Source organism: Xenopus tropicalis, chromosome 6, assembly GCF_000004195.4.
Source record: "Xenopus tropicalis strain Nigerian chromosome 6, UCB_Xtro_10.0, whole genome shotgun sequence".
Classification (NCBI taxonomy): Eukaryota; Metazoa; Chordata; class Amphibia; order Anura; family Pipidae; genus Xenopus; species Xenopus tropicalis.
In genome coordinates this window covers 35891595-35918869 of record NC_030682.2, presented here as the reverse complement: position 1 = coordinate 35918869, position 27275 = coordinate 35891595, and the positions used below count along the sequence as shown (strand labels likewise).

At 39.8% G+C, this 27275-nt stretch overlaps 1 protein-coding gene across 1 annotated transcript in view; it reads right to left on the bottom strand.

Annotated features, from left to right (window-relative positions):
- Positions 1–27275, bottom strand: part of scin (scinderin) — a 63282-nt gene that overhangs the window by 27532 nt on the left and 8475 nt on the right. The window contains exons 2-6 of the mRNA XM_002939013.5: positions 26708–26862; positions 23671–23832; positions 14326–14475; positions 7451–7540; positions 4073–4205 (exon numbers count right to left, since the gene is read on the bottom strand). Of these exons, the coding sequence (XP_002939059.1) occupies positions 4073–4205; positions 7451–7540; positions 14326–14475; positions 23671–23832; positions 26708–26862 (690 nt within the window). The remainder of the gene's footprint in view (positions 1–4072; positions 4206–7450; positions 7541–14325; positions 14476–23670; positions 23833–26707; positions 26863–27275) is intronic.

Genomic DNA, 27275 nt, shown 5'->3' with positions numbered 1-27275 from the left:
CCATTATAATAAACATGGTAAGATGTGGTTTATATTGTATAATTACTAGCGTCATGATGAAAATTGGCTGCTTGAGGCATCCCAGATCAAACCAAACACTAAATATGTTACTTTATTAAAGTCTTCTGGCAAATCTGAAACAAATCAAATGTCTGTACAAAGCAAATTAGTCATGTCTAAAGAATGCTTTTTCTATTCTATGAATAATGCATATTCCCAGTACTCATTCTCTCGCCTGTGTCTTTTTTTGTAGCAGAATAAGTACAATTTGGTTTTGAGACAAAAGTTTCACTAAGAGCCAAGATGAGCTGGAAACCCTTTGAGAATACAGTTCTTTCTACTGCAAAGGATTTATGTAGGGATGTTATAATAGGGAAATGCATCAAGCGGGTGTAGAACAACACATAGGGGCACATTTACTAATCTACGAAGTCCGAAAAGCGTCCGAATGCGTTTTTTTCGTAATGATCGGTATTTCGCGATTTTTTCGTAAATTGTCGCAACTTTTTCGTAGCCATTACGACTTGTGCAAATTGTCGCAACTTTTTCGTAGCCGTCGCGCCGAGTACGAAAGTTTCAGATTCATTCAAGCTTCAGTATCGTGACTTTCCTTGGGCCAGGTTGGAGCTGCAGAGTGCCACTGAGCCCTATGGGAGACTTTCCTTGGGCCGGGTTGGAGCTGCAGAGTGCCATTGAGCCCTATGGGAGACTTTCCTTGGGCCGGGTTGGAGCTGCAGAGTGCCATTGAGCCCTATGGGAGACTTTCCTTGGGCCGGGTTGGAGCTGCAGAGTGCCATTGAGCCCTATGGGTGACTTTCCTTGGGCCAGGTTGGAGCTGCAGAGTGCCATTGAGCCCTATGGGAGACTTTCCTTGGGCCAGGTTGGAGCTGCAGAGTGCCATTGAGCCCTATGGGAGACTTTCTTTGGGCCAGGTTGGAGCTGCAGAGTGCCATTGAGCCCTATGGGAGACTTTCCTTGGGCCAGGTTGGAGCTGCAGAGTGCCATTGAGCCCTATGGGAGACTTTCCTTGGGCCAGGTTGGAGCTGCAGAGTGCCATTGAGCCCTATGGGAGACTTTCCTTGGGCCGGGTTGGAGCTGCAGAGTGCCATTGAGCCCTATGGGAGACTTTCCTTGGGCCAGGTTGGAGCTGCAGAGTGCCATTGAGCCACGAAAAAGTCGTAACGGCGACGAATAAATCGCAAAAAATCCAATCTGAATTTTTCCCATTCGGATTCGTGGATTAGTAAATGTGCCCCATAGAATTCACTTGGGGGCAATAGTTACACCACTGGATCTATAAAGTACTAGGGACCAGCTAGGTATAATGTACTAGGGAAATGGGTCACTTTCTTTACCTGCAAGCAGACAAGGACTGGGATTGAAAATAGGCATTTTAAGTCCACAGAGGTCCAAACAGCTCCTCATTAATAGTGACTGTCTATGGCATCTTACAGCAGCCCCTCTGAAATTTGCCAAAATCCACAGATTGCCAGTCCGGGCCTGCCAGCAAGATCTATGAAGCAACACACCCCTAACTCAAGAATCAGCAATATTCAAGGTTTTTTTGACATCTGACTGAGTGGCTCTTTTCTTGGGTAATGATTCATGTACACAACTGCTGGATCAGTTGCAGTCAGTTGCATTGTTAAATGATTATTTATAGTGACGAGCTTCCCCGTGCAACTACGTGGCTATAGCTCAGCAAATCTGTAGCAGGTGCAACAAAAGCGATAACAAAATGCCCTTAATGGTTGGCAAACGCAGCTCTTTTCCAGTTCAAGTGCTTATGCCGATCTACTATCAGTGTCTCACCCTACCAGCTTGAGTAATCAGAATTAAGCAAACAATCAGTGAGTAACACTAGAAGTTGGAATTCACCCACTAAGGGCAGATTTATCAAAATGTGAGTTTAGAGCTTTATACATAAAAACTCACCCATGTTCTAGTCATTCCTATGGCATTTTTAAAAGTGTATTTATCAAATGGCGAGTTCTAACTTTCACCCACTGATTAATATGCTTCTAAAAAACCCATAGGAATGAATAGAACATGGGTGAATTTTTATGTATTTAGATCTAAACTCACACTAAATCTGCCCCTTAGTGTGGTGAATTCCAACTTCTTTTGTTACTCACCGATTGTTTGATTTATTCTGATTATTCAAGCTGGTAGGGTGAGACACTGATAGTAGATTTGCATAAGGATCAGTAATATAGGTTAAGGGTTTGGAGACGAGTAAAGAATTAGCCAGAGTCTCATGGGTCACTCACCAGTAGGCCTGGATACAACATTAGCACAGAGTAAAGCCATAATGTTTGTACTGTATGTCATAAAACTTCTTACTAATGAAAGTCACCATATTCCACCTTCAAGCAGTTCTCTATAATGCATTATTCACAATGAGCATTCACACAGTCTGTTTAAAAGAGAAGGAAAGTTACAATTACTGGGTGGAGCCAAAGTGTTAGGCATCCCCAGTGATTGTAATCGCTTACCTGAAACCCCCACCCAGTGCTCCTGTTAGGAGAAAACTGCACCGGACGGGGTGTCTTTGCGCAGTAGAGGGAAAAGCCAAACTTTAACAAAAAGCCAGCTTTTTCGCTCAAATGTGCATGTGTGCGCCCTGGGATCACTGCAAAGGAGCAGGAAGGAAGAGGAACGCTTACCTGGTCGGTGCAGTTTTCTGCTATCAGGAGCACCGGCCGGGGGTGTCAGGTAAGCGAGAGAGTTTTACATTGTCAAGTGTGAATTTTTGTGATTTTTTTACAGCTTCTGTTCCATTTCACTAACAGGAGTATTACTATTTGTTTCACCTTTTCCATCATGAACAGATTCAAGTTTAAGGGCTTACTATATCACCACTGTGTTTAGCTCTTCCAATGTATCACCTTAGTTAGAATGGACTGTACGATGGGATATTGAGGTATGGGGCCTGTTCTGTGTAGGTGGTACCATGCTGCGAATGTTGAGATTGTGTGCGGCCTTTTGGACTGCCAGGGCACAGTGTTAATGGGGAACTTTCTGTGCATGTTGAATGGATATATCTGTTTTTGAGAGATGAGTAGGCAATCTTATTTATGATTGCCATCTGTAAGCCTAACATGGGTGCCTTTACACTGGCTGGACACTGCATTTAAAAATTTTGTTCCACTTACAGGGAACCGAGGTGCTATACAATACACAATAATTTGAAGCAAGACTATAATGGACTGATATATTATCAGTAAGTAAACATTGCGTAACACAGGTACAAATGCTCTCTATTGAGTCACAAATGTTATCTGTTCTATTATTACCTATAATTATACCCTACTGGAAGCTTTTTTCTTCACAGATTTCTCCACAGCAGAGTTCCATGTTGCCAGAAGAAGTTACTTCCAGTGCAGGGTGACATTACTGACATGGACAAGTGGCCTGTGCTTGGCATGTTGGCCAAAGTCGACCTTAAAGGAGTGGGTCACGCTTGAGTCAACTTTTAGTATGATATGGAATGCAATGTATCATATATCATGTCCATAAGTCACTGACCCCAGCAGCCAATTACTATTGCTGTGTGAGGCTACAATTGTATTGTTATTGTTATTTTTTATTACTTTCTATGCATGCTCTCTCCTATTCATAGTCCCATCATTCGCTTAAAAGTGCTGCCTGGTTGCTAGGGTAAGTAAGACCATAGCAGTTGGATAGCTGCTGAAATACTTAACAAATTGCAAATTGTCTTTGAATACCAATGTATACATCATACTAAAAGTCATATTAAAGGTATATTAAGCATTTAATCATACATGTGTTTTAACTTTACTGCTGCCTTCTCTGAGTCTTCATTTTTTCCAAGAAAACTGAGAAGATTTCATAACCCAAATGATCAGGCTGCCAATATGGTGCAATTATAGTTAATAATGAAACAGATAACAAGGTGATTCAAGGTGATAACAAATAATAATTATCTGTACCGGTGATACACATTCTTTATTTAGTGCTAATGCATGTATTACCCAACTACTACAGTTTTGCTTCCTTCCGGCAAGATGATCTGAGAGGAAGAGAAATAAAGATACAGTTAAAGTCTGACCTTTCCAGACGAAGATCTTTTTGTCACCAGAATGGTCCAGAATAAAGCACTCCTCGGACAGAAGCATGGCTTTAGAAAAGGGACTTTGCTCTGCGACAACTGAGACCTTCATAGATCCACTGGCATCCGACACCTACAAAACAACACAACATTTGTCTATGTTATCAAAAGTCTATGTAAATATTACCAGCTGGTTACCGATCACTTTTCAGCAGCAGTCATGCAGCTTATAAGATCACTAAAAAGGCACATTTTGTATTATGATTATGTGTAGAGGAGGCAAAGAGCTTGAAAGTTAGATCACACTAAAATTGTGCCCCATAAAGAGAGGGTCGTAGCATTTGCATGGCTAGCAGGCTCCCAGTGCATTGATATCCGTAGCTACAAAATGAAGTACACAGAGCTAAGTTCAAGGGTGTGCCAGCATGGGTATTTGGTATAGCTGTGCTTTCTTCAGGCGCTACGCAATGTGGGCCATGGCCGATGATTTTCCAATGAAGAATACTGCTGCTGACACACTCTTGCAGCTGCATGAAAAGTCTTTCTCTTGGCAGACATTCCTCTACCACTGATAATAGACTTCCAAAACATGGAACAAGCAATTGGTTTGGGGGGATGCAGGCACAAGGAAAGGATGATGCCAGCATAGGGGCTTATGTTCATCTTGCTAGGGCTGGACTGGGCTGGTGGGATACCGGGAAAATTCCCAGTGGGCCCCGCCAACCCAGACCTGATTCCCTGCTCTTCCCTATCGCTCCCCAATTGCCCTCCCCCCGATTGCAGCAAAAGTAAGTCTAAAGTGCGGGCGCGGTGGTAGGGGAGTGGGCAGGCAGCAAGGCCCCAGAGAGGGTGTGGGGCAGTAGCCCCAGTGTGCCTCGCACACCCCAGTCCAACCCAAGTATAAGCCCTGTCTGGCATTAGCCTAAAGGCAAAAGGCATATATGTGAGTAATTTCAGTTATTTTAATCCGCACCCGCAGAGAAATCTAAAGATCATTGTTAAAAAAAGCCATTATTATTCTGCGTTGCTCTGGAGCCGGTGCAGTCCACAGGTAAATAAAAACCGGGTTAACCAGTCTGATTATTGCTAAAGTTCTTTAGTATTTTGAAGGAAATTCATAATCTGATCATGTTAAATAAACAGTCCAAACGTTTCCAATTTCAGCCCTGTATATAAACAAATCTCTTCCCCCCTGGTTGTTTGATTGTATCCGATGTCTCCTCCAATGTTGACAGACAAATACTGCCTGTGTTTCCAGATTAATGCCATATGTGATGGATTTTGGGAGGAATTTGGAGATATTCGACTTAAAATAATTTTTTTTTCACCTATATTAAGTTTTTAAACTTACCGCCTCTTGTGGTGTCTGTTCTCTTACTATTCCTTCTAAGGATAGTGGCTTTGTAACAGCAGAGAAAGGATCACCTCCTCAATGAGGAATAACTTGAGCCTTTGTATTAGATGCCTGGTTACTCTATTAGAGTGAAGACACACAGAGCTACTAGTAGCAGCTACTTGTTACGGCTACAAAAATACACAATACTGATAATTTACTGATAATTGTCTCTATGTGTGTTTGAGCAGTATTGTCTATGGCTGGGTATTTTCCGGAGTTTAGTTACTCAAGTACCTCTGTGTGTCTTCACCATAAATCGGGTAGTAATGTTTTGCTATATCCAGGGTGGTAATTAGAGAGGAAAGGGGTACCCAGAAGGTGTCAATATATGTTTAGGAAAAATGTCTTATTGGGGGGGGCCCTAAAATGATTTTGCTTTGGAGGCTCAGTGACTTCTGTTTACAGCACTGGGAGATCCAATGTATAAAGGTTCCAAACCAGCCAATATTGTATTTGCATCACTACTTTACATTGTAGTTTGCAAGAAAAACATGACACGTGTTTGTTATGTCCTTGTACACAGGTACAATAGTGACACTCCTCTTAAACTTGCTCACTAACAGTACAAGGGAAATCCCCAAAACAATGAACTCTGTTCAATAAAACACTAAACGATACAGGTTTCAGCTTGTTCACTTTGACATTTATTGTGGATTCCCATATGGGTTTGGTGCTCCCACTACATCATGACTCACTATGCCTGTATGTCGTTGTGTAGCGCACGGCTGCCCCTACTTCTGCATTATAGCTAAAATATAATAAAGATTAGAATATTGATATGAAAAGAGAATATGAATGGACTCTTCCTGCATCAGTAGATGTGGAAGCTTACATGCTAGTTTTAAAACATGCTTGGGATCTATCATCCAGAATGCTTAGGGTTTTCCAAATGAGAGATCTTTGTGTTATTTGGATCTCCATACCTTAAGTCTATTAAAAATGATAAAAACATTAAATTAACCCAATAAGATTGTTTTTCCACCAATATGGATTTATGAAGCTTTGTTAGGATCAAGTACAAGCTACTGCTTTATTATTACAGAGAAAAAGGAGATATTTTTTTAAAAAGTTAGAATTATTCTGAAAATGGTCTATAAAAGTCGGCCATCCCAGGTTTTTAGGTAACAGGTTTCTGGACACTGGAAACTATACCAGTACTGTACTGTACAGCCACTGGGTCACCCATGTGTGGGTGCCCAATCGTTATTCATTCTCATGAGTGAATTGCTCAACATTGTATTGCTCAGACTTGCTTCACTGTGGTGCAAACTCCAGCCACTTGGCATTGCATCATTACAGTGTATTAGGCAAAAGTGTCAGAATACAGTACAGATACAACAGTTTAGGGTCTAGGGAGCCGTTAAATAAATGCTGAATAACTCAAAAACCACAAATCATAAAAAATAAAACCCAATTGTAAATTTTCTCAGAATATCCCTCTATACGCCATGCCTAAAGTTAAATGCAAACAACCCCTTTACACAATTTAATTGTAGCAGAGGGCACAGTTAGCTTTTCTATTTGGAATAAAACAGGTCATGGACCTTTAACAAAATGAGCAATGTTTCCTACTAGTCCATAACAACCAATCAGCAGGTAGCATTTACTTAGCAGCTGCGTAAAACAAGGATCTGATTGGTTGCTAAGGGTTACAATGCCCGGGCAAACTTTGTGCCTTATTTATTATATTAGTATTAATGATTCACACCTAGGAAATTCTGATGATTTAAATAGTTTGTTTGTTCATAATACTCAGTCACCTACCAGCATTAGCTGCAGTAACAATATATTCAATGTCTTCTACTGAAACAATGAAATACTATTTATAGCAGAAGATAATCATCTTTGCCAATTATGTATTGGCTCTGTATTCTCATTACAGGAAATTATATCTTTTAGGAACAAATCAGCTATCAACTTTCTAGAAATAAGTGCATTATATATTTTGTAAGAAGTGTTAGTTTTCGTGCATATAGTCTTACCATGTAAAGCTTAACGTTCTTCCGATTGGTATCATCTGCCACGTCATCAGCATCATCTCCTGCAGGCAGCTGGGGCTTGGCTCCCAAAACCTGCAGAAAATATTCATAAAGCAAATGAGTGTTTTCTCATAGATTTACGTTGAGAAATCAGTGTAAAAGCAAAACAACTGAGTAATCCATAATTACTGTCTGGGGCCATAATTGATGTTGTGCCTGCAGTCTATTGTAAGATGTTGACTCGGTAGGAAAATTAAGAAGAGAGTTCACCGTACAATTACTTTGATGTTTGGCATGATGAGGACAATTCTGTCATCCAAAATGCTTAGGACCTGGGGTTTTCCAGATAAGGGGTCTTTCTGTAATTTGGATATCCATACCTTAAGTCTACTACAAAATAATTTAAACATTAATTTAACTCAATAGGATTGTTTTGCCTCCAATAAGGATTAATTATATCTTAGTTGGGATCAGGTACAAGGTACTGTTTTATTATTACAGAGAAAATGGAAATCATTTCTAAAAATGGAGTCTATAGGAGATGGCCTTCCCATAATGCAGGACTTTCTGGATAACTGGCTTCCAGATAACAGATCCCATACCTTTACAAGTATATATACAAAAGGGGAATACTCTATGCAAAATATCTATAATCTTGTAATTTATTGTATAACTAGTAGAAAATAATGGGATGATAAACCCTAATTTTATATATGGTATTCCCCAAAAGTAAAGCCCTTTCAGACAGGTTTAGTGAGAAGGATATATACAGTATTTAGTGCTTTAAATGTAGAATGTGTAGGAGCACTTTGCTTTAGGCCATTACTGTAATAGCCATCTGGCTACGTGCTGATCTGGTTTGTTTGCTGTAAATAAGGATACTATAGCTGGTTAATATTTCATGAGGCACGTGTTGTCTCAGCAGATATTCCGGCTAAGTTACTATGTTAGGTCTTGGCCCCATAATCATTTCGTTTACAAAAGAGTACTGCAGCTGCTAATTTCCACACTAATAATTATTATGTTAGTTATTTTTATGTCAATTTTAATCACATAATTCATTTTTTTTTTTAAATTTCTCTTTAATAATAAAACAGTGCCTTGTGCCTGATCCCAACTAAGATATAATTAACCCTTATTGGAGGCAAAACAATTCTATTGGGTTTATGTAATGTTTAAATGATTTCTTATTAGACTTAAAATATGTGCGTCCACATTACAGAAAGATCCCTTATCGGGAAAACCCCAGGTTCCAAGCATTCCTGATAACAGATCCCATAACTATAGAAGCAATATATATGCTGCACCTTAATTTGTCAAGAAATTATGATTTCTCAGAGGTAGCATCCTATTTCTAATTTCAATGAAATCTCCTCGTAGTATTATACTTATCAGGAAAAACTTAAAGTCAATGTTGAATGTTAGGGCTGGAAACAGCTGGGTGTTCCACTTATAACAGATGGTAACTGCTAATAACTAACCTTTATGGCTTTATAGCTTAAATGCATAAAAAAGCGAACTTAGTGAACTACAACAATGACTTTATGTTTACTTTGCATGTGAATTTAGATCTGCAGAGCCTCCCTTCCCCTAGGTGACCTGCACAACAGGCTTCACTGGTTTTGCCCCGAGCAGTAAGTCAGAGATTGTAGAAGCCAGTGAGGCTTGATGGGTGACTTTCCTATTCTATTTTACTGGTACCTCCAGCTAACAAAAATGGAATGCTGCCAGCCACACCAACTAGTCACAAGAAAATTCTGGGTCCCTTAGATCTATCATGTGTTGATTGTAAAATATTTTATTAATTAAATGTTTTATTTAATCTTAAAGAAAAATCCCAGTTTGCATCTATGTGTATAATGCAGTTTTATTCTACGAGTCAATTCTAACTAAAAGCAATCTTCTGTTATTAGAACACTTGATTTCCAGCACTAAGTGGATTTCCACCCCTGACTAGCCACTGGGCCACAAATCCCATAATAATCGGGGGCTTATGCTGCTCCATCTGGAGACACTGCATTAACAGGCCAATGCCCAGTGCCTTGTAATTTTCTCAGACATTGTACCCCTATTGGTCAGGTAGTTGGTATTATATAGTTGGTTTTCAAATGGGCCAATAAGTTACTCGCTTTAATGGGAAAGAGTCAGTAGCATAAATAGGCTTTTGTAAGAGTATCTTTAGGGTTATGGGCCACATGGTTGTTTCCAATTTGAGTGCAGAGTTTTTAAACCAAAATGACAGAAACATTCCTCCTTTGCCTTTTATTGACATCACTTAATAAATGTTTGTCACCTTGTAAAGTGAATAATAAAGCCAAGAAGAAACTTTGTCCCACTGTTTCATGTCAATGTGGGGGAGCTGGTTGTTATCTGAAGCCAGTGATTGCCCATGACCATAGTGCCAAGGCACCACTCTTTCTTCGCTTGACTTATTTATCAACACTGGGCAAATTTGCCTGTGGGCAGTAACCCTTGGCAACCAATTAGTAATTGACTTTTTTAGCAAGCTGCAGTTAGAGCAATACATGCAACAATTTATTTGTTTGCCAAGGGTTACTGCCCACAAGCAAATTTTCCCAGTGTTGATAAATGACAACCATGTGAACATCAGGGGAAACTTGAGTATTGAGTCATGTGACAGATGTCTCTATCAGCGTAAAGGTGGCCATAAGCAATTCCTTATATATCATACATATGGTTCACTTCTTCCACTTATTACTGAAGGCACAAAAGGAGTGTGACAGATTAACAAAATTCATGGTGTGTGCCCTTTTTAGTGATAGCATTCTATGTTTTTTTTTACGTTTAATGTAGATCAGCAGCACTTCTGCTCCCAAAATAGCAAATCAATAGTCATTGTAAAAGGCACTCATAAAAGCTGAATAAGCAGTCACCTGATACTCAGAGATAGTGCAGCCAACATAAGAGAAAACCCGTTAACAACTGTAAATAGTTGCGTGTACGGGAATTGCCATATCTTGCTAAACTACTAGCTGCTTTATTATGTTTTGTATATACCAGGAGATACGTAGGTGCGGTTCAGTAGTAGCCAAAGGGTTGGACACAAGCATGGGAGGAAAGAGATATCATGGTGACTTATGTCCCAAATGCATATTTTATTGGAGTAGAATGGAAATAAGAATTTCCTTTTCAGCATAGGATTAATAAATTGGTTCTTAGTTGTATTCTTCCTACTCTAATTTAGTACAAAATGTCCATATTTATATATATATATATATATATATATACATAGCTGCAGTAGAAAGCACTCACGGCTCCAATTGTTCAAAAGTATCAAAAAAGTTTTATTGCTCCACACTCACATCGACGCGTTTCGATCCACAAGGGACCGTCGTCAGGATCCTGATGTGAGTGTGGAGCAATAAAACTTTTTTGATACTTTTGAACAATTGGAGCCGTGAGTGCTTTCTACTGCAGCTATGTGAATATTTTTGGTGAGCACCCGGCGCGTGGCCTGCGATTGGTGAGTGCCGTCAGTGGAACAGATATATATATATATATAATTAGCTAATTACTCTGGTACAAATACATTCCCACAGCAATTTACAGCCCTGATGACCAGCACTTATAGTACATCAGTGAATATAGTTGCTTGGTTCTGAATCTGATGAATGTATGGTATTATAGGTTTACCTATGCATTTATGAATTTTATTCAGTTCTAACCAAGCTCCTTGTATACTGTATTACAGACACAGTATCCATTTAAAAAGAATGTTTCTTAAACTGCTAACACATCCCTTTCTCTTCTCCTCTACTTATCCTTGGTTTAAACAACACATACAGTTCACTGATCAATACAATGCTCTAAATTAAAATCTTTCAGTACTGCAATAGCCTACACTCATGTTTTATTAACGATATTTATGTAATGCAATACGTCACTGAAAATAAAACTATTTTGTGGGATACCAAGGCCACCCAGATAGCTTCGCACTTACTTTGAATAAATAGAGCAAGAATGGACAAAAGACAGGCAGCATGGATACAGGGAATATCTGTCTTGTGAGAAACCAAGAAGATTGTTTGGAGACATAAAACACTATGTTTGCGTAACAGTCCAGACTATTTTGTGCAGGGAACCATAATTAAGGGTAATAGGGACCTGCTTCTCCAAAACCTAGTTGAATGTAGAAGGTTCTTAGCATATTTTTTGGCAACACACATATGCCTAACTACTCTCACTTGTTTTCCCCACCATTTTCCATTAATCCCTGTGGAAACATGGCTCAGTAAGGACTCTGGTATGGAGTGATTAATTGAAGTCCTCTAGATTCACCCAGTTGCATAGGGGATCTAAGGCATACAAACTAGTGTGGCGGTTATCCATCAACAGCTATGACTATAACTAGGGTTGCTACTGACATGTTACAGGACTCACATAAATAATGGTGTGTGTAATCCACAAGCTTGACTGTTTCACATATTTTTGCTGTTTGAGGTTTGCCCTGATATTAGCCTGGAACCAGCGAGATTTAAAATAGACCCTGGCATTTCAACTACACAGAGGTCCAGACAGCCTCCCAGCAGCCCACTAAATAGTGACTGTCTGTGGCATCTTATAGCAGCCTCTCTGGCATTTGCCAGAACCCATGAATTGCCAGTGCGGGCCTGCCAGTAGTCCTAACACCCGAGCTCTCTTCGGGGCCCTAAATGTGTGCCAATGTTCACTCTTTTGTCTGCCATATAGGCAGTCAAATGAGAATTGATCCCTTTAGGTGCTTTACCTACTTTAGGTACAAAAAGCCAGGGGTCCCAAAATGGCATCTGCAGGACTCTCTAGCCTCGCTGTAGCAGCCAAACAGACTACAGGTGGTCTCTAATATTCAACTGAATTCTTACAAAATCACTAAGGTTCACCAGCTGAATATGCCCATTCTTCAGGGTCACTAAGAATTATTGGCCCACAGCAGTGTAAATAATTTCTAATGTACTTTTAATTAATATTATAAGTAGTGTAGTTGAATGACGGCTAGGGTATAACCTGTGGGATTGATAATATCCAGTTGATAAATATAGAAATCAGCTAGAGAAAAAGGATTTAGCTTTGATAACAATCCAGTCATATGTTTTAGACTGCTTTTAATAAGAATTAATTAATTATGTGCCACATTATCCATCAGTATAGAATACATTTAAAAAAAACCAAAAAACTCTTAGATACTTAAACATGAAATCAGCCTGAACCATAGCGTGTAGCTACTACTGTGAAGGAAGTGGAGGTTGTGGTTAAGCACACAAGCACAAACTCAAATGCATCTTTATACAGAAGTAGCATCATTTCTCAACTGAAACACGAGACTAAAAACTTTCTTCCTTATTAGGGGTTCCTATGCAAAATCTTTTCTATTATTGTGGGGTTCCTATGCAAAATAATTAAACTTTTCTATCATGACCCTTAAACATTCATGGTACCTGCTCCATGTTGCTCACAATCCTTTTTAACAAATAAGGACTCATTTTTACTGAGCTGTCAACCTGAAAAACCAGGGGCCAGATTCAGCCCTCTGTGGGATTTGTATCGTCATTCCTCTATAATCCAGCTCACAAAAAGGTGGTATATTAAATCATCTACCCATGGCATTTAAAGCTTTGGACCTAGAATTACATTATTAACATAATTTACCTGGAATATTTAGCAGCGATAGTAAATGTTATTGAATCATTGGATCTGAAGTGTATTGCTGTTTGTGCATCAGTTCTGGCCAGCTAACTCATGTAATAATCTTCTGTTTTTATAATTATTTAACTATGAGTTTATAATTATTATGTTTTTTTCCAATTTTCCCTGGATGGATGGTGTGCAGAGCTCACAGATATAAGGCTGGCCAAATGTGAGTACATATTTATATATACTGTATGTATATATATATATATATATACAGTTTGGTCATTTACGTATTGGACCAAACTGTAAGTTATATCCTTATAAACGGTGCTTAGGGATGTCATCAGTTATAATCGGAGCTTAGTGATGTAATGTAATGTAATGTCACATGACTCACTAAAACTATTATAATAAAGTACCCCCTGTTGTAAAATATGAGGATATTAGAAATCACCTCGGAGTTCCATGACCTGTATAAAAGCTCTCGGCCTTCTGCTTTGTTCTTTTATATGGTCATGGAACTCCTCTGTGACTTATACTATCCCTATATTTTACAAAAGGGGGTACTTTATTCACTATATATATCTGTATCTAAATATTTATCTATTAATGTTTATACATTAATAGATAAATATCTAGATACAGATATCTATAGTGAATAAAGTACCCCCTATTGTAAAATATAGTATATAAGTAGTCCTGACAGATCACCAGCATTAGATATAAAATAATATTGAACTATGCTCTTATTTCTGGATAATGTTATCTTTTTTTACAGCAAACAGACAGCTTTTGCAAAAGCCAATATTAATTAGCAAATATGTTCACCTGAAATGGCCGTGGGAACCACCCTTATTTGCGTAACAATTTCAGCTCTGTTTGCTTAAAACTGTACCTGTGGTTTCTTAAATGTTGTTCATAAGATGTTGGAATGAAACATGAAACATGAAAGATGACTGTGTGCAAGGTGCCTAGAGGAACATTATAATTCATTGCTTCCTGTGCCTTTAATTCACAACACCTACGTACAAATCAGTGCTGTTCAGTATCACTCGCTCTGTTACTAAGAAATCACATTCACAAGTCTCAAGATCACCCAAGTGTGCCCAGATTCATAACTAGAAACAGCTAAAGCCGGCCTTGCCTATTTTAGCCAAGCAAGTATTGGTGCATATTCTGGTGCATATTCTGGCTATGATCTTCTAATGCAGGTGTCCCCAAACATTTTTACCCATAGAGCATAAAGATACCTTAGTGAGTTCATTTGGTTCACTTCCTTCTTCCACTACTATGATTTGAGCTCTTCCATTTTTCTCGTTGTCACGGATCCCATGGGCAACCTGTGCAGCTTTGAGACGTTCATATTTGTTGCATTCGGAGCCACACCACTGATAAATGACCTAAAATGAACAAGAGAAGACCATTCATTTGTTGGCAGATCTCAACCTGCAAGACCCTGTTGTATAGCAGTTTTCAAACAACCTTCTTTGTTTAATTAATATGCCACATCAGTGCATTAAGATATTTGTGGGAAATTGAGGACCGAGCTGTTCTCCTACCATAACACCAAGAAATAAAGCCTCTCCAATAAAAGAGCAGAACTGCTGCCAACAGAAAAGAGTACATGGATAAGAATCATATTATGTATACAGCCCAATGACAAAGTGGCACAGAAATATTTATGCCAAGAAAATTCATGTCCGTTTGCACTAGCTGCTTGAGAAAGTAGCTACCTTATCTAAAATACACCTCTTACATGATATGCATATTGCTACAGTTTGCCTTACATTTGAACAATTTAAACTCTGTATTTGCAGAGAACTAAAGCCATATACTTAATAATTGGGTTTAGGTTTTTGCTCCCCTTGAGTGCAAACCTTGGTTGAAAGCAGTTTCCTTGACCAGTTCTTGTTTAAAATACTATGAAAGATGTCTTTCTCTGAATCCTAAATGACTGGCCACGGACATAAGTTTAATTTTGTTATCACTGTGCTTGCTGCTCCTGAATGGATTATGCTTTTGCCCATCTTGCCCTAAATAAATGCATGCTTTGAAGGCAAAGACAACTACTGACTATGCAAACTGTCACTATCAGCTACCTAGAAGCTGATAGGGAGCTATAAGTAGCCTCATCATTGATTTCTCCCCAGGTTTAATGTTGTTCTGGTTAAACTGGCCCTGTTAAAAGCCACCTGGATATTGCACAGTACAGCACCCTCTCTTACTACATGGTTCCACTGAAAACAGATGCAATTCATTGGTCAAAAACCACTGAATTTGTAGGTGCTTAGAAAGGGGAAGTAAGTAGTGTATCAACAGAGGAAGTAAAAGCACCGAGCGCAGCTGTACGTGATTCCTTATGTGTTAGTAATACTGGGGCAACACTACAGATAAGCATCTGCGTTTTGCACAGATCTCTCTGATATTAGTGTGGGCACTTTTTTCCTGGTTGAAACAGACCAGCAGAGAAGATGTCCCTTGTGCAAAGGACCAAAGGCTTGTGTAACACAGAGATTATGAGAGATTAGAAGAATCTACTCCATTTTTAAGGATAATGTCACATGGGCTAAGTTGCTTGTTGCTGCCTCGCAGCCATCATGATGGTCAAAAAGTTCCTCTACCTGTCACCACTGCCTATATATATGTATGGGAAATATGAGGCGTGAAGCACATGTAGCAGTGACACGTGGACCTCTGCTCACAATTGCTTAGGCGAGTGGTTTAGAGCAGAGTTTGACCTGTTTGATCTAATCTTTGTGAGATTCAGGTGCTGCATTATATTCCCATAGATTAATATTGGGAGTAGTAACAGACAGCTGGGAGCATTTTGGCCACCACTGTGTCCACTTAAGCTGATGCCACACATAGCGTATGGTGTATATTTTTGGCAAGCAGAAAAACACTTGCCGAAAATATCACCATACGCTCTTACCTGTGCCTGCACCCGAATGAATGAGATACTGAAAAACACTTGCCGAAATTATCACCATACGCTCCTACCTGTGCCTGCACCCGAATGAATGAGATACTGAAAAACACTTGCCGAAAATATCACCATACATTCCTACCTGTGCCTGCACCAGAATGAATGAGATACGCTCGGGTGCAGGCACATGTAGCCGAAATACGCATGAAAACTACAGACTTTGCATTCTCTCGCGTTTTTATGCAGATATCAGCTACATGTGCCTGCACCTGAGCGAATCTCATTCATTCTGGTGCAGGTAGGGGACATATGGTGTGCATATTTTCGGCAAGCGTTTTTCAGCTTTTACTCCTGGTGTGGCATCAGTCTTAAAGGCAGCAGTGGTCAAACCACCCAGTGTTAAATTAGCCTTATGGGTAAAATCAGCACCTAAAACATTCCTGTTTGACATAAACCTAAGCCAGCGATCTGTCATTGTTCTCAGTGGTGAGTTTTTTTCCTTTCAAAGTAAATTCAGATTGTGATTGTGACATTAGATGCTATTTATTTTTATGTTTGTTTATTAAATTGCAAAAAAAAAAAACAAGATAAGCAAGCCAACAAAAACAAAGCTTTAGCACCACAAAGTGCCTTGGCTTTCTTCTGGAAACTTCCATTAAGGCATTTCACCAAGTGCTTTTCTTGAAAGTATTCTAATTACTGCTGTGGAGCTGAGGGGTTCTAACCGAAACCTAAATGCATTCCTCTTCCTATCGTTATTTTCTGCTACCACAGTGCTGCCTTTTTTGCTTTTACCTTTTTTATGGATTTGTTGTTGCGGTTGCAGTGTTAATTGCTGCTGACTTTCAGATAGTAGATGTGTATTAGTATCTGCCTTATAAACCAGGCCTTTCTATTCCAGAGAAAAAAAACAGGTCTTGTTTCTCATCCTCCAAGACTACAATGGACTGCTTTCCAGCAGATATTAAATGTACAGTTCATTTTCACAAGGGGTTCATTTACAAATGCCCTGGGTAGAAGTTCAAACAAGAGTGCACCCCATAATGCTCAGCCACAGAGCACTTCTCACTTCTGCCCATGCCCAGGGTGCACCCTGTACTTACTGCCTGCCATTGTGGCACACATCCTCTGCTGCTCCCTAACTGCACACCATAAATAATAACCTTTTGTAATAATGTTCACTAAAATGTTAGTTTTAAAAAATAAATGTAACTTTTCTCCAGTAGCAGCTCAGTAAGCCTAATATTACGTTCATACGGACATATCAGTTATGATACGTGCGTGAGAAACCTGCAGCAATAGATTTAACCAGCACAACACAGTCGAAGGGACTGAAAACCACACCATCACAACACAAATGTTGTTTATTTTGATAAGACACTGTTGTAACTACAGCAAGACTTCCTCAGAATATAGCGGCCCACAACAAGATGCAACACTAGTATATGTCCAGCACACACATCTTGTGATAGCAGCATCCCACCAATGCTTGAGAGGTTCTGGGGAACAACACAATACCCTGCTGCATGAATGATTGTGTTAGGGATTGCAGGTACAATACTGACTGTTCTTAAGGTTCACTGCTGGGCAATTCTTGCTATTCAGGGTTAGAATACATTTCTTTGTTGTAGATCATCATCATGCTTTCAAACAGTGAGACACACTGTGTAATAGTAATAGCACAACTACTCTCCCCTTTCAGTCACATTCATTCTATTCTGTATTTTTTTCCCATAAGCAAAGGAGTCAGGCAACCTAGATGGGAGGCACAAACATAAATGGACATTAGAGGAGAAGTGAAAGTGGGATGTGGGGAGCTATAGAGAAGGAGAACAGGAAGATTATCAGAAGGGGGATTTAATGGATTAGAAAGAATGCTTGTGGGGAATGCGCCAAGAACTAAAAAACAAGAGAGTCTTAGGAATTAAGGAGTTGGATGACAGTAAGATGGGAATGGGTGTTGTAAAGTTGGTGTTCTCTTTTACACTGAACAGCTCCCGCCTGCCATTGCCCAGAGCAAGGGTAGCAAATTAGGGCTTGGAAATGGCGTAGAGTTGCAGCAGGAGGGACTCCCTTGGGGGGTGGAGCCAGTGATAGGGTTATAAACTTAGGTTGTAGCAGGGTCAGGCATGGGGCCAAAGTGATGGAAGGAGCCTGGTGAAAGGGGGTGAGTTATGGGGGAAAGCCACATGTAGGAGTGATAACCTCTTAGTTATAGCGGCTATCAGAGGTTACAGGGAAAATGAATTGTTAAATATAGGATGTAGCGATTACATTGGCCTTACACTTCACTGATGTTATTCATTTATTGGTTGTTTATTTATGTATGTTTGTTAATAAACAAGCTGCAGCCTTTTTCACTCAAAGTATTTCATGTAGTTCAGTACTGTATGTTATTTTAATAAAAGGAGGTTAAGCATGGTATTGTTGGGAGGCCTGTCAAATTGATGCTGCCCATGAAGGGGCTACTAGACAGCTACAGTTGGACAAGGTATGTGGGGAAAGGTGTTTCAGAGCAAAATCCAGCCATACATTAGCACATAGCATTTCCTTTACTTGCAAGAGCCACAGGTGCTAAAATGGACTTGCACCACCTGTAAATAATACTCCCTCTGTAGTTCAGGTTTATGGAAACATTAAATATCCAGCCGTTGTATCAGTACTGGCCCGTTACACAGATGTTATGGAATTATTACACCATCTTATGCCTTTTACAAAGAATTCCCAGAATGGCTTCTTTTATTTAACTGAAGCAAAACGAGATTCTTTTTTGAGCAACAAGGAAGTTCTGGCTTTGTCATGTCTGGTAAAAAAGGCAAAAGCACCTTTCATTTTGATTTAGTCTGTTTGGGGCTGGGTTGTACTTCTCTAAGACGCTGGTTTGTGGCTGCTATTAAAGGCAATCCACACCCTGACACACATGCTCCAGGGACAATGTTTTTGAGAGTAATTTGTGCACAGAAGTAGCAAGGCTTTTGCTTATACTGGAACTGCACTGGGGAGAGGGGCCCTGATTGATCTGATACCAGTACCAGTGTTTGTACTGTGGCCACATACCAGTCATCATTGTAAGTACCGACCCTGCAAATACTGTGCATCGGATGCACATCTCAATGCTCAAGGCTAAACTGAGCAATATATGAGTTGAGTCAAGCACTTTACAGTGTTATTTATAGCCTTGGTTTATAACCTCAATGATTTAGAATTGCATTTGGTAACTAATAAGTAACTTGCATTCCCACATTCTTTGTTTGAAAAAAAATAAGAAAACCAAGTAACATTCCCCTAAACTGTGGACAGTTCAAATAATATACTGTGTATTGCCAAGAATATTATGCATGATCCCCCATAGCCCAGTGTACTTGCTCGGACCCATCCCCTGTTTAGTTTAGTGCCTACAAGGATGTCAGATGATGAAGTAACCAGCAAAGTCTGATAGATTAAAGTTATTAGTGATAGCCTGAATGCTTAAAGGGCCAGTGCACCTTTGCTTTTTATCTCCCTAATGGATTTGCCAAATGAAAGTATATAAAGGTTCCTCTGTGAAGGTATCTCTGGCTCAGCAACCAGTCAGGATTGTTTACCAGCACCAAGCAAATTTGCACCTGGGTCATAACCTGTTGTAACCAATTGCATTTTTGCTTTAGTTGTTGGACCTGCAGCTGTCACCGATCGGTTGTGTTGTACTGTGCAACTTGCCCAATGATGTTAAATGAGCCTGAACTGTTTCACAGAGAGGCTAGCTACAAGCATTTTATTACCTCCCCCAGGGATTCTATTGTGTTTATAATCCTATAAAACCATAAGACGCAAATCCAGATGCAAGATATGTCAATGGGGGTGGTAAGCCTCACCGGGCCATAAACAGCATTTCTCACGGCAAAGACAACGCCTATGGTTTTATCATAAACTGTAATGGGAGGTGCTATAAATATATACTGGCTATGCCAGCACCGACACTGCCCTGTATAAATCAATAGTCAGAATCAATAATGCTGAAGGGCGGTACTGTAAAACTGATGAGCAAATACATATTAAGAGAATTTACAGTACATACTGAGACAGCGCACAAGTGCTCATGATATTACAGATAATCTGTAATATAAAATATCAAAATATATTGTGTTTCAGTTAATTTTTTTCCATTTATTTCTGCTTGTACTGTCTTTAGATTCAGATACAATCATTATCATTAAAGCTAAAGTCAAGATATCCCGGCAGCTCTAAAGCAAGTCTGTGGCGTGCATGATGTAAACTCAAAACCACCAACTTATCTTCAGATCTGGCTGAAAGGAAGTAAGATAGCCATTTGAGATATTTGCAAAAATGGTGAAATGTAGATAGGGTGAAATACATTTATTTAAGAATAATGTGCTGGTTCTTGCACTGGAAGTTCTACTCCCAAACAAATGGACTACAAGATTTTATCTCATGTTTAAGATAAGAAATAGCTTTGAGTTTTTATTTAAGCCAGTTTCTACAGGTTTGAGAAATAAAATTAAAGGGCACATTATTTACATATGGTACCGATATGTTTATGCACATTTCCCTGACACATTCCTACAACACACACTAAGGTCAATATTATCAGTAGCCATTTAATTTGCCTGTATGTGTTTGGAGTGTGGGTGGAAACCAGAGAACCGCTACCCAGACACAAGGAGAACATAAAAACTCATTGTGAAACTATAAATTGAAACCATGTGAGCATTGTTCCCACTTGGCTGTATACTCTAGCACAGTGCTGTCCAACTTCTGTGGTACCGAGGGACGGAATTTCTCTAGCATACATGGTGGAGGGCCGCTAATGGAAGCCAGTTTTGACCACTCCCCTTTTTTGAACCACACCCACTTCAAACCACACCCATGTTATCACAATGGTGGTAGCTCAGCAAAAACCCAACTGCTTCGTCCTCACTGCGAGGATATCAACCATCATTCATATTTGAAAGAATTATATTATGTCATATTAAGGCACATCCTTACATCTATATGCCTCCTACTCGCCTGTGGATAGCACAGCAACCCCCAGCATATAATTACACACCTTAGGGACTATTTAATTGCTATTTCCGAATGCTAACAAACCCCTGCCAGGTTCACCTCCCACAGCCTGCCCTATGCTGCATGTGTGTACCATACTCTCTGTGTGCAGGATTGCTGAGAGTAGGCAAATCTTTTTTTTTATCATAATCAATTTTATTAATTTTTAACAAAAAGACTTATATATTAACCCCCATATGAAATAAAAGGCACCAAGTTTGCCCAGGAGCAGTAACCAATAGCAACCAATAGGATATTAGCTTTTAAACAGGTGACCAGTAAAGGCTTCCTGCTGATTGGTTGCTATAAGCTACTGCTCCTAGCCAAACTTAGTGTGTTTTATTACATAACCCCTATTGATTCTTATATCTTTCTAAACTATTGGGTTCACAAATCATGATTAACAATTTCTCCAAGGGATAAAAGAGTTCACAACAATTATAAAACAAACTTACACTTGATTGTTACCCCAGATATAAGGTGTAAACAAATTATCGGGATCACATTGAAGATATGGGATCTGTAATAAATTTACCGGTGCGGCGGGGACGCCCGCCGCGCTGCCATCGGCGGGGCCGCCCGCCGCGCCGCCCGTCTTGCCGGCCTGCTGCTAGTGCGCGCGCCGCGCGCCTTCTTCCTATTTAAAGGCGCAGGCGCGCTGACGGATGACGTCATGACGCATGGCGCATGACGTCAGCGCGCAATGGCGCCAAATTTGAATTATTTAAGGGCCTTTCTTTTGCTACTCATTGCCCGTGATAGGTTTTTACTCCTGGTGCCTGTTTTGTGCTTTATGCGTCCTGTTGCTCCTGTTTTGACCCTGCCTGGCTTTGACGACTCTGATTTCTGTATCCTGATCCGTGCCTGTCCCTGACTACTGTTTCTGCCTCATCCTTCTGTTTGATTATCCGGTTTGACCCATTGCCTGCCTGACGATCCTAGTTATCTGCCCGCCTCGACCCAGCCTGTCTGACCACGTATTTGCCTACTCCTATCTGTACCGTGACCATTGGCCTTAAGACTTTCTACCGTCGTGCCCCATTGCTAGCCAGAACTCCTGCTCTGCACCTCTCGTATAAGTCCAGGTGGCATCCGAGTAGCTGAGGGCTCCTCCCAAAGCCAAAGGCGGTCACGCTACTGGTGAAGCACGAGCCGAGACCAGGGTGTTTGGCACTTGTTCTGGTATTGGGTGCCGACCGTGACAGGATCATTACCATTCAAGAATAACCTCGACAGCAAAATATATCTGTATCAAATAGCTTAATGTACATTTTTAATAGAATCACCCCTATGTTTACTCAACCAACATTTCCAAAGTTTATAGAACATTTCAGGGAATGGAACTCACGGGATTTGCTGAATCAGTTCTCCAAAGGTTCATTTTGCCTCCCATTTCTCCCATTTCGGCCTCCCACAGGGAGGGAGTCAAACAGTGCAACCAGTGTATATATGTATACAATAATCCTAGATCCACCAGGATTGCACGATTATTTGCCTGGATTATCTGCCCGAATCTGGACATGTGTAGGCAGTTTATCCTGATTGCAGATTGCTGTGTGTTTATATGTCCATACAAAGCATTCTGGTCTGCATAGTTGCACTTATCTACTAGCCAAAGAAGTGAAAGGAGTGTAACTTCCCTGTCACTTCTGTTCTGATACATTCATATATATATATATATAAGTAAATGTTCATAAGGACCAGCGCTCCATTTCTTGTAAATCAATATTTTATATTCTTTTATTCAGCATACTTGTGTATCAAGAATTTTGCCTATATATGGCCAGCTTAAAATGAACAATACTGTGAAGGTTGCCATGTACAGGCCAATGCTAGCTGCCAACACACATGTGGGACTTTGGTAATAGAGTTTTTGACTTGGGATTGAAATGACCAGATCTACCCAATTTGCCCCAAGAACAAAGATCTACTTCTCTGACAACCTTACCAAAGAAATGGATGATCCAGTGTATGACACCATTGCTACATAACTGCACTATTGGGAACATGAGCGCCAAATAAGTTTCTGACACACTGAAGTAGTAACAGTCTATGTGATAATTATAAATGATAAAGTAAGGATAAGTGATAAAAAGGTGTAAAGTTTAAGATTTTTTAAGTGTAGGGGGGATTTTCCACATATGTAATAAAAGGCAAAAAGGTTGCCAGCCTTTAGTTACCCATAGCAACAATACAATGTTTGCTTTTTAAACAGTAAATGTTACCTGTTGATTGGCTTTTATAGGTAACTACACATGCAGTAATCTTTGCAGCTTTTATTTCATATAAGCGTATATCTAATCATATTATTCTGGTGCTGATTGTGGGACATGAGCCTATTTTCATTTCCATTCTGTCTAATTCCATCAGTTAATCTCTTGCTTACAGGAGTAAAATTCAATTGCAAAATGTATAAAAGTGACAACTATTGCCTAAAACACTTATGGAGGCCATATTGTATAAACTGCAAGACTTCCAAATAATATTAGTAATAATATGACCCTTTTGTCATATTGTTAGGCCAACAGATGAGCAATAACCAGCAACACAATAGAAATACAGCTAAGTACAGTGCCATTAAGATCTACTGTAAAATGTAACAGAGGGTGATGGTTACACTACTTACAGCTCCAAGGTCGACGATAAAGCAGTCGCCGCTGTTGAAGTTGGACCAACTAAGCGGCACTTCTGTAGCTCTGACAACTCTCCTTCCTTTAATATGAAGAAGTCGTTGGGCACCAAGTTCATTAGTAACAACATGTTGGAATCCAGATGCAACTCCACCAGCCTTAGGGGGAAAATAACACTCACCATTAGTATCTAATTAGTATCTAATAGATTTAGCATTCTGAAGAGACACCATTAGTGATGGGCGAAATGTTTCGGCAGGCATGGATTTGCGGCGAATTTCCGTGTTTCGCCATTGGCGGATTGTTTCGCAAAATGGATGAAAAATTTGCAACGGAAAAATTTGCTGCACGTCCAAAAATTGTTGCCCGCGTCAAAATAATACCGTGGGCGACAAAATAATAGCCGTGGGCAACGAAAGAATAGCCGCGGGCAACAATTTTTTTTTGACGCGCGACATTTTCACTCATCACTAGACACCATCCTTAGCTGTAGATACAGGGCATTTAAACAACTCCATCTGCCCAATACAGCACATCTTTTTCAAAGGCTAATGTATCAGTTGATGTGAGCATACTCAGTCGGGACAGGAAACATAAGAATGTAGAAAATGACACTTTAAACTTAAATCTTAATTTCATCATTTCAGAAATGGTCAATAATAAAAATATAAACAGCAAAAAAGTATTTTTGGTGCACTATTTAAAACAACTGAACTAAAAAAAAAATGGTTTGGAATGTTAACTACCCCATGAAGCAAATGCATTGTTGTTGCACTCTTGTTTAGCAAATATTGGTGCAATTGCCATTGTAAACTATAGCCCAAACTATAGTGGTTATTTACAGACAGCCCAGATAGAAGTGCAAAATGACTATGGGGCACAAATGGGAGCCCCTTAGTGCTCAGTCACAGTGCATCAGTGTCATGGAGGGAGCAACAGAAACCTATCCTTACTGCCAGCGCTACCTAAGTATTTGAATGACACATGAATTAGGGTAGGGGTAGGGTTGGAGATGTCCACCCCATCAGTGAATACAGTGCTGCCCTGCAGTGCTGTATTTATCAGGGGGGATGCTGAGACCAATTTTTCTATATGCAGGTCTGGGCACAAAGTGGCTAACACATGGCAGACGGTGCCTGTTTTTTGCAGTTAGCACCCTGTCCTGCACATAATAAATGACTCTACAAAAAAACTATTAGTGGGGTCTCTACTACTTAAAATAAAAAGGTCAAAGGACTTGAAGCCAAAAATAACACCCCAGTGAGTGAGACTATTTGAAAGAGGAAACGAAAACAAACAAAAGTACAAAGAGGCGCTTAAGAGGTGACATGATAACTATGTATAAATATATAAGGGGATCATATAATAACCTCTCTAATGTTTTATTTACCAGTAGGTCCTTCCTACTACACGAGGGCACCCACTCCGTTTAGAAGAAGGGAGGTTCCGTTTAAATATTCGGAAAGGATTTTTTACAGTGAGAGCTGTGAAGTTGTGGAATTCCCTCCCCGAATCAGTCGTGCTGGCTGATACATTATATAGCTTTAAGAAGGGGCTGGATGGATTCTTAGCAAGTGAGGGAATACAGGGTTATGGGAGATAGCTCTTAGTACAAGTTGATCCAGGGACTGGTCCGATTGCCATCTTGGAGTCAGGAAGGAATTTTTTCCCCTCTGAGGCAAATTAGAGAGGTTTCAGATGGGGTTTTTTGCCTTCCTCTGGATCAACTTGTAGTTAGGCAGGTTAGGTATAGGCATTATGGTTGAACTTGATGGACGTATGTCTTTTTTCAACCCAACTTACTATGTTACTATGTTACTATAGCTGGGTTAACCCCTTACATGTCTCAATGCTTCATAAATAAAGCTAAAACTAAGCATTTTAAAAGTATTCAGAACACACTTCTGTTTTAGCAGAAATTGGCTGCCATTTCTGTAGAAATGACCATATGTCAAAGGAGAACTTAAGAGAAAGAGTTTTCAGATGTCAGAGTAGCTGAAGACTTTATATTGATTGGCTTATATAGGAAGCAATGAATTGCTTGAACCATAAACGGTGTGAATGACACCCAAACTAAGGGTTCAGGGAACAACCTTGTGCTGCCCAATTACTGCCCACACTGCACTTTAAATAGATTGGTTTATGTAGGAATTAATTAGTTGGTTGGACCAAACATGGTCATGAATGGCTCCCTCCCAAACTAGGGGTTCGGAGAACAACCTTGTGCACTCAATGGCGTGCCACTGTATGCAGGCAGTGCTAAAGCTTCAAAGTGCAAAATAACTCTTTGGCTTCCTTTCTAGGAGTGCGAATAGTTCCACCTCTGGGTGCAACTCGAGGGGCAAAGTGCCTGTTTTTGCACATTGCACCCTATGCATAAATAAATGCTACACCTAGGGCACATTTACTAATCCACGAACTTCCGAAAAGCGCCCAAATGCGTTTTTTTCGTAATGATTGGTATTTTGCAACTTTTTCGCTAATTGGCGCCAATTTTTCGATCACTCAATACGAAAAAGTCGCTACAATTTGCGAAAGTCGTAATGGCTATGCAAAAGTCGCGACAATTCACGAAAGTCATAATGGCTATGAAAAAGTTGCGACAATTCGAGAAAGTCATAATGGTTATGCAAAAGTCGCGACAATTCACGAAAGTCATAATGCCTATGCAAAAGTTGCGACAATTCGCGAAAGTCATAATGTTTATGCAAAAGTCGCGACAATTCACGAAAGTCATAATGGCTATGAAAAAGTCGCGACAATTTGCGCAAGTCATAACGGCTACGAAAAAGTCGCGACGGTGACGAAAAAATCGAGAAAAAGTCGCAAAATGTTCGTTTCCAATCCGACATTTTCCCATTCGGGATCCGGATTCGTGGATTAGTAAATCAGCCCCCTAGTATCTGTACAGGAGATATAAACCATTTGTGCAAGCTAAAAGTTTGAGCTGTGCATGAGATATATTGATTCATTTAGATATATTTAGTTTTTAATGTTCTGTGACTTCATTCTTAGCATCAATCCTCAAATTACCTTGTACTTTATTCCACCTTTAAAGTAGCCCACAAATGCACTTGACTCGTGTCCTTGAATCTCTCTGTATTGCACAGGTTTCCCTCCCAGGAATTCATCCAGCTGCACCGTGTATATGGCAGCAGCCGTACTTTCATCTTGAGAGCACTCCTTTCCTACAATACAAAATAAGAATTCGGAGAGTTTATCATAATCTGATTCTATTCTGTCGGGTAGAAAAAATATCTTTATGCACATAATAACAATAAATATATACAATGGCAAAAGAGTAGTCACACATATTACTGTATAATGATTATTCACAAGGAAACTCCAGCTTTTAAGAGCATTGCATTTGTGGCAGGATGTTGATTTCAATTTCTATTTTATTGATTTCTGCTATAATAAACAAGCAATATGTTTGTATGTATCCATAGACTATCACTTGTACTCAAAGCCAACCTGCAAAAAATTCTTGGAAACTAGTAGTTCAACAAACATAACATCCAGAAAATATATATTTATAGGAATGTACAAATGAAAACTAATGCATAAATCCAGGCCTGGACTGTGATTCACTATAGGCCCT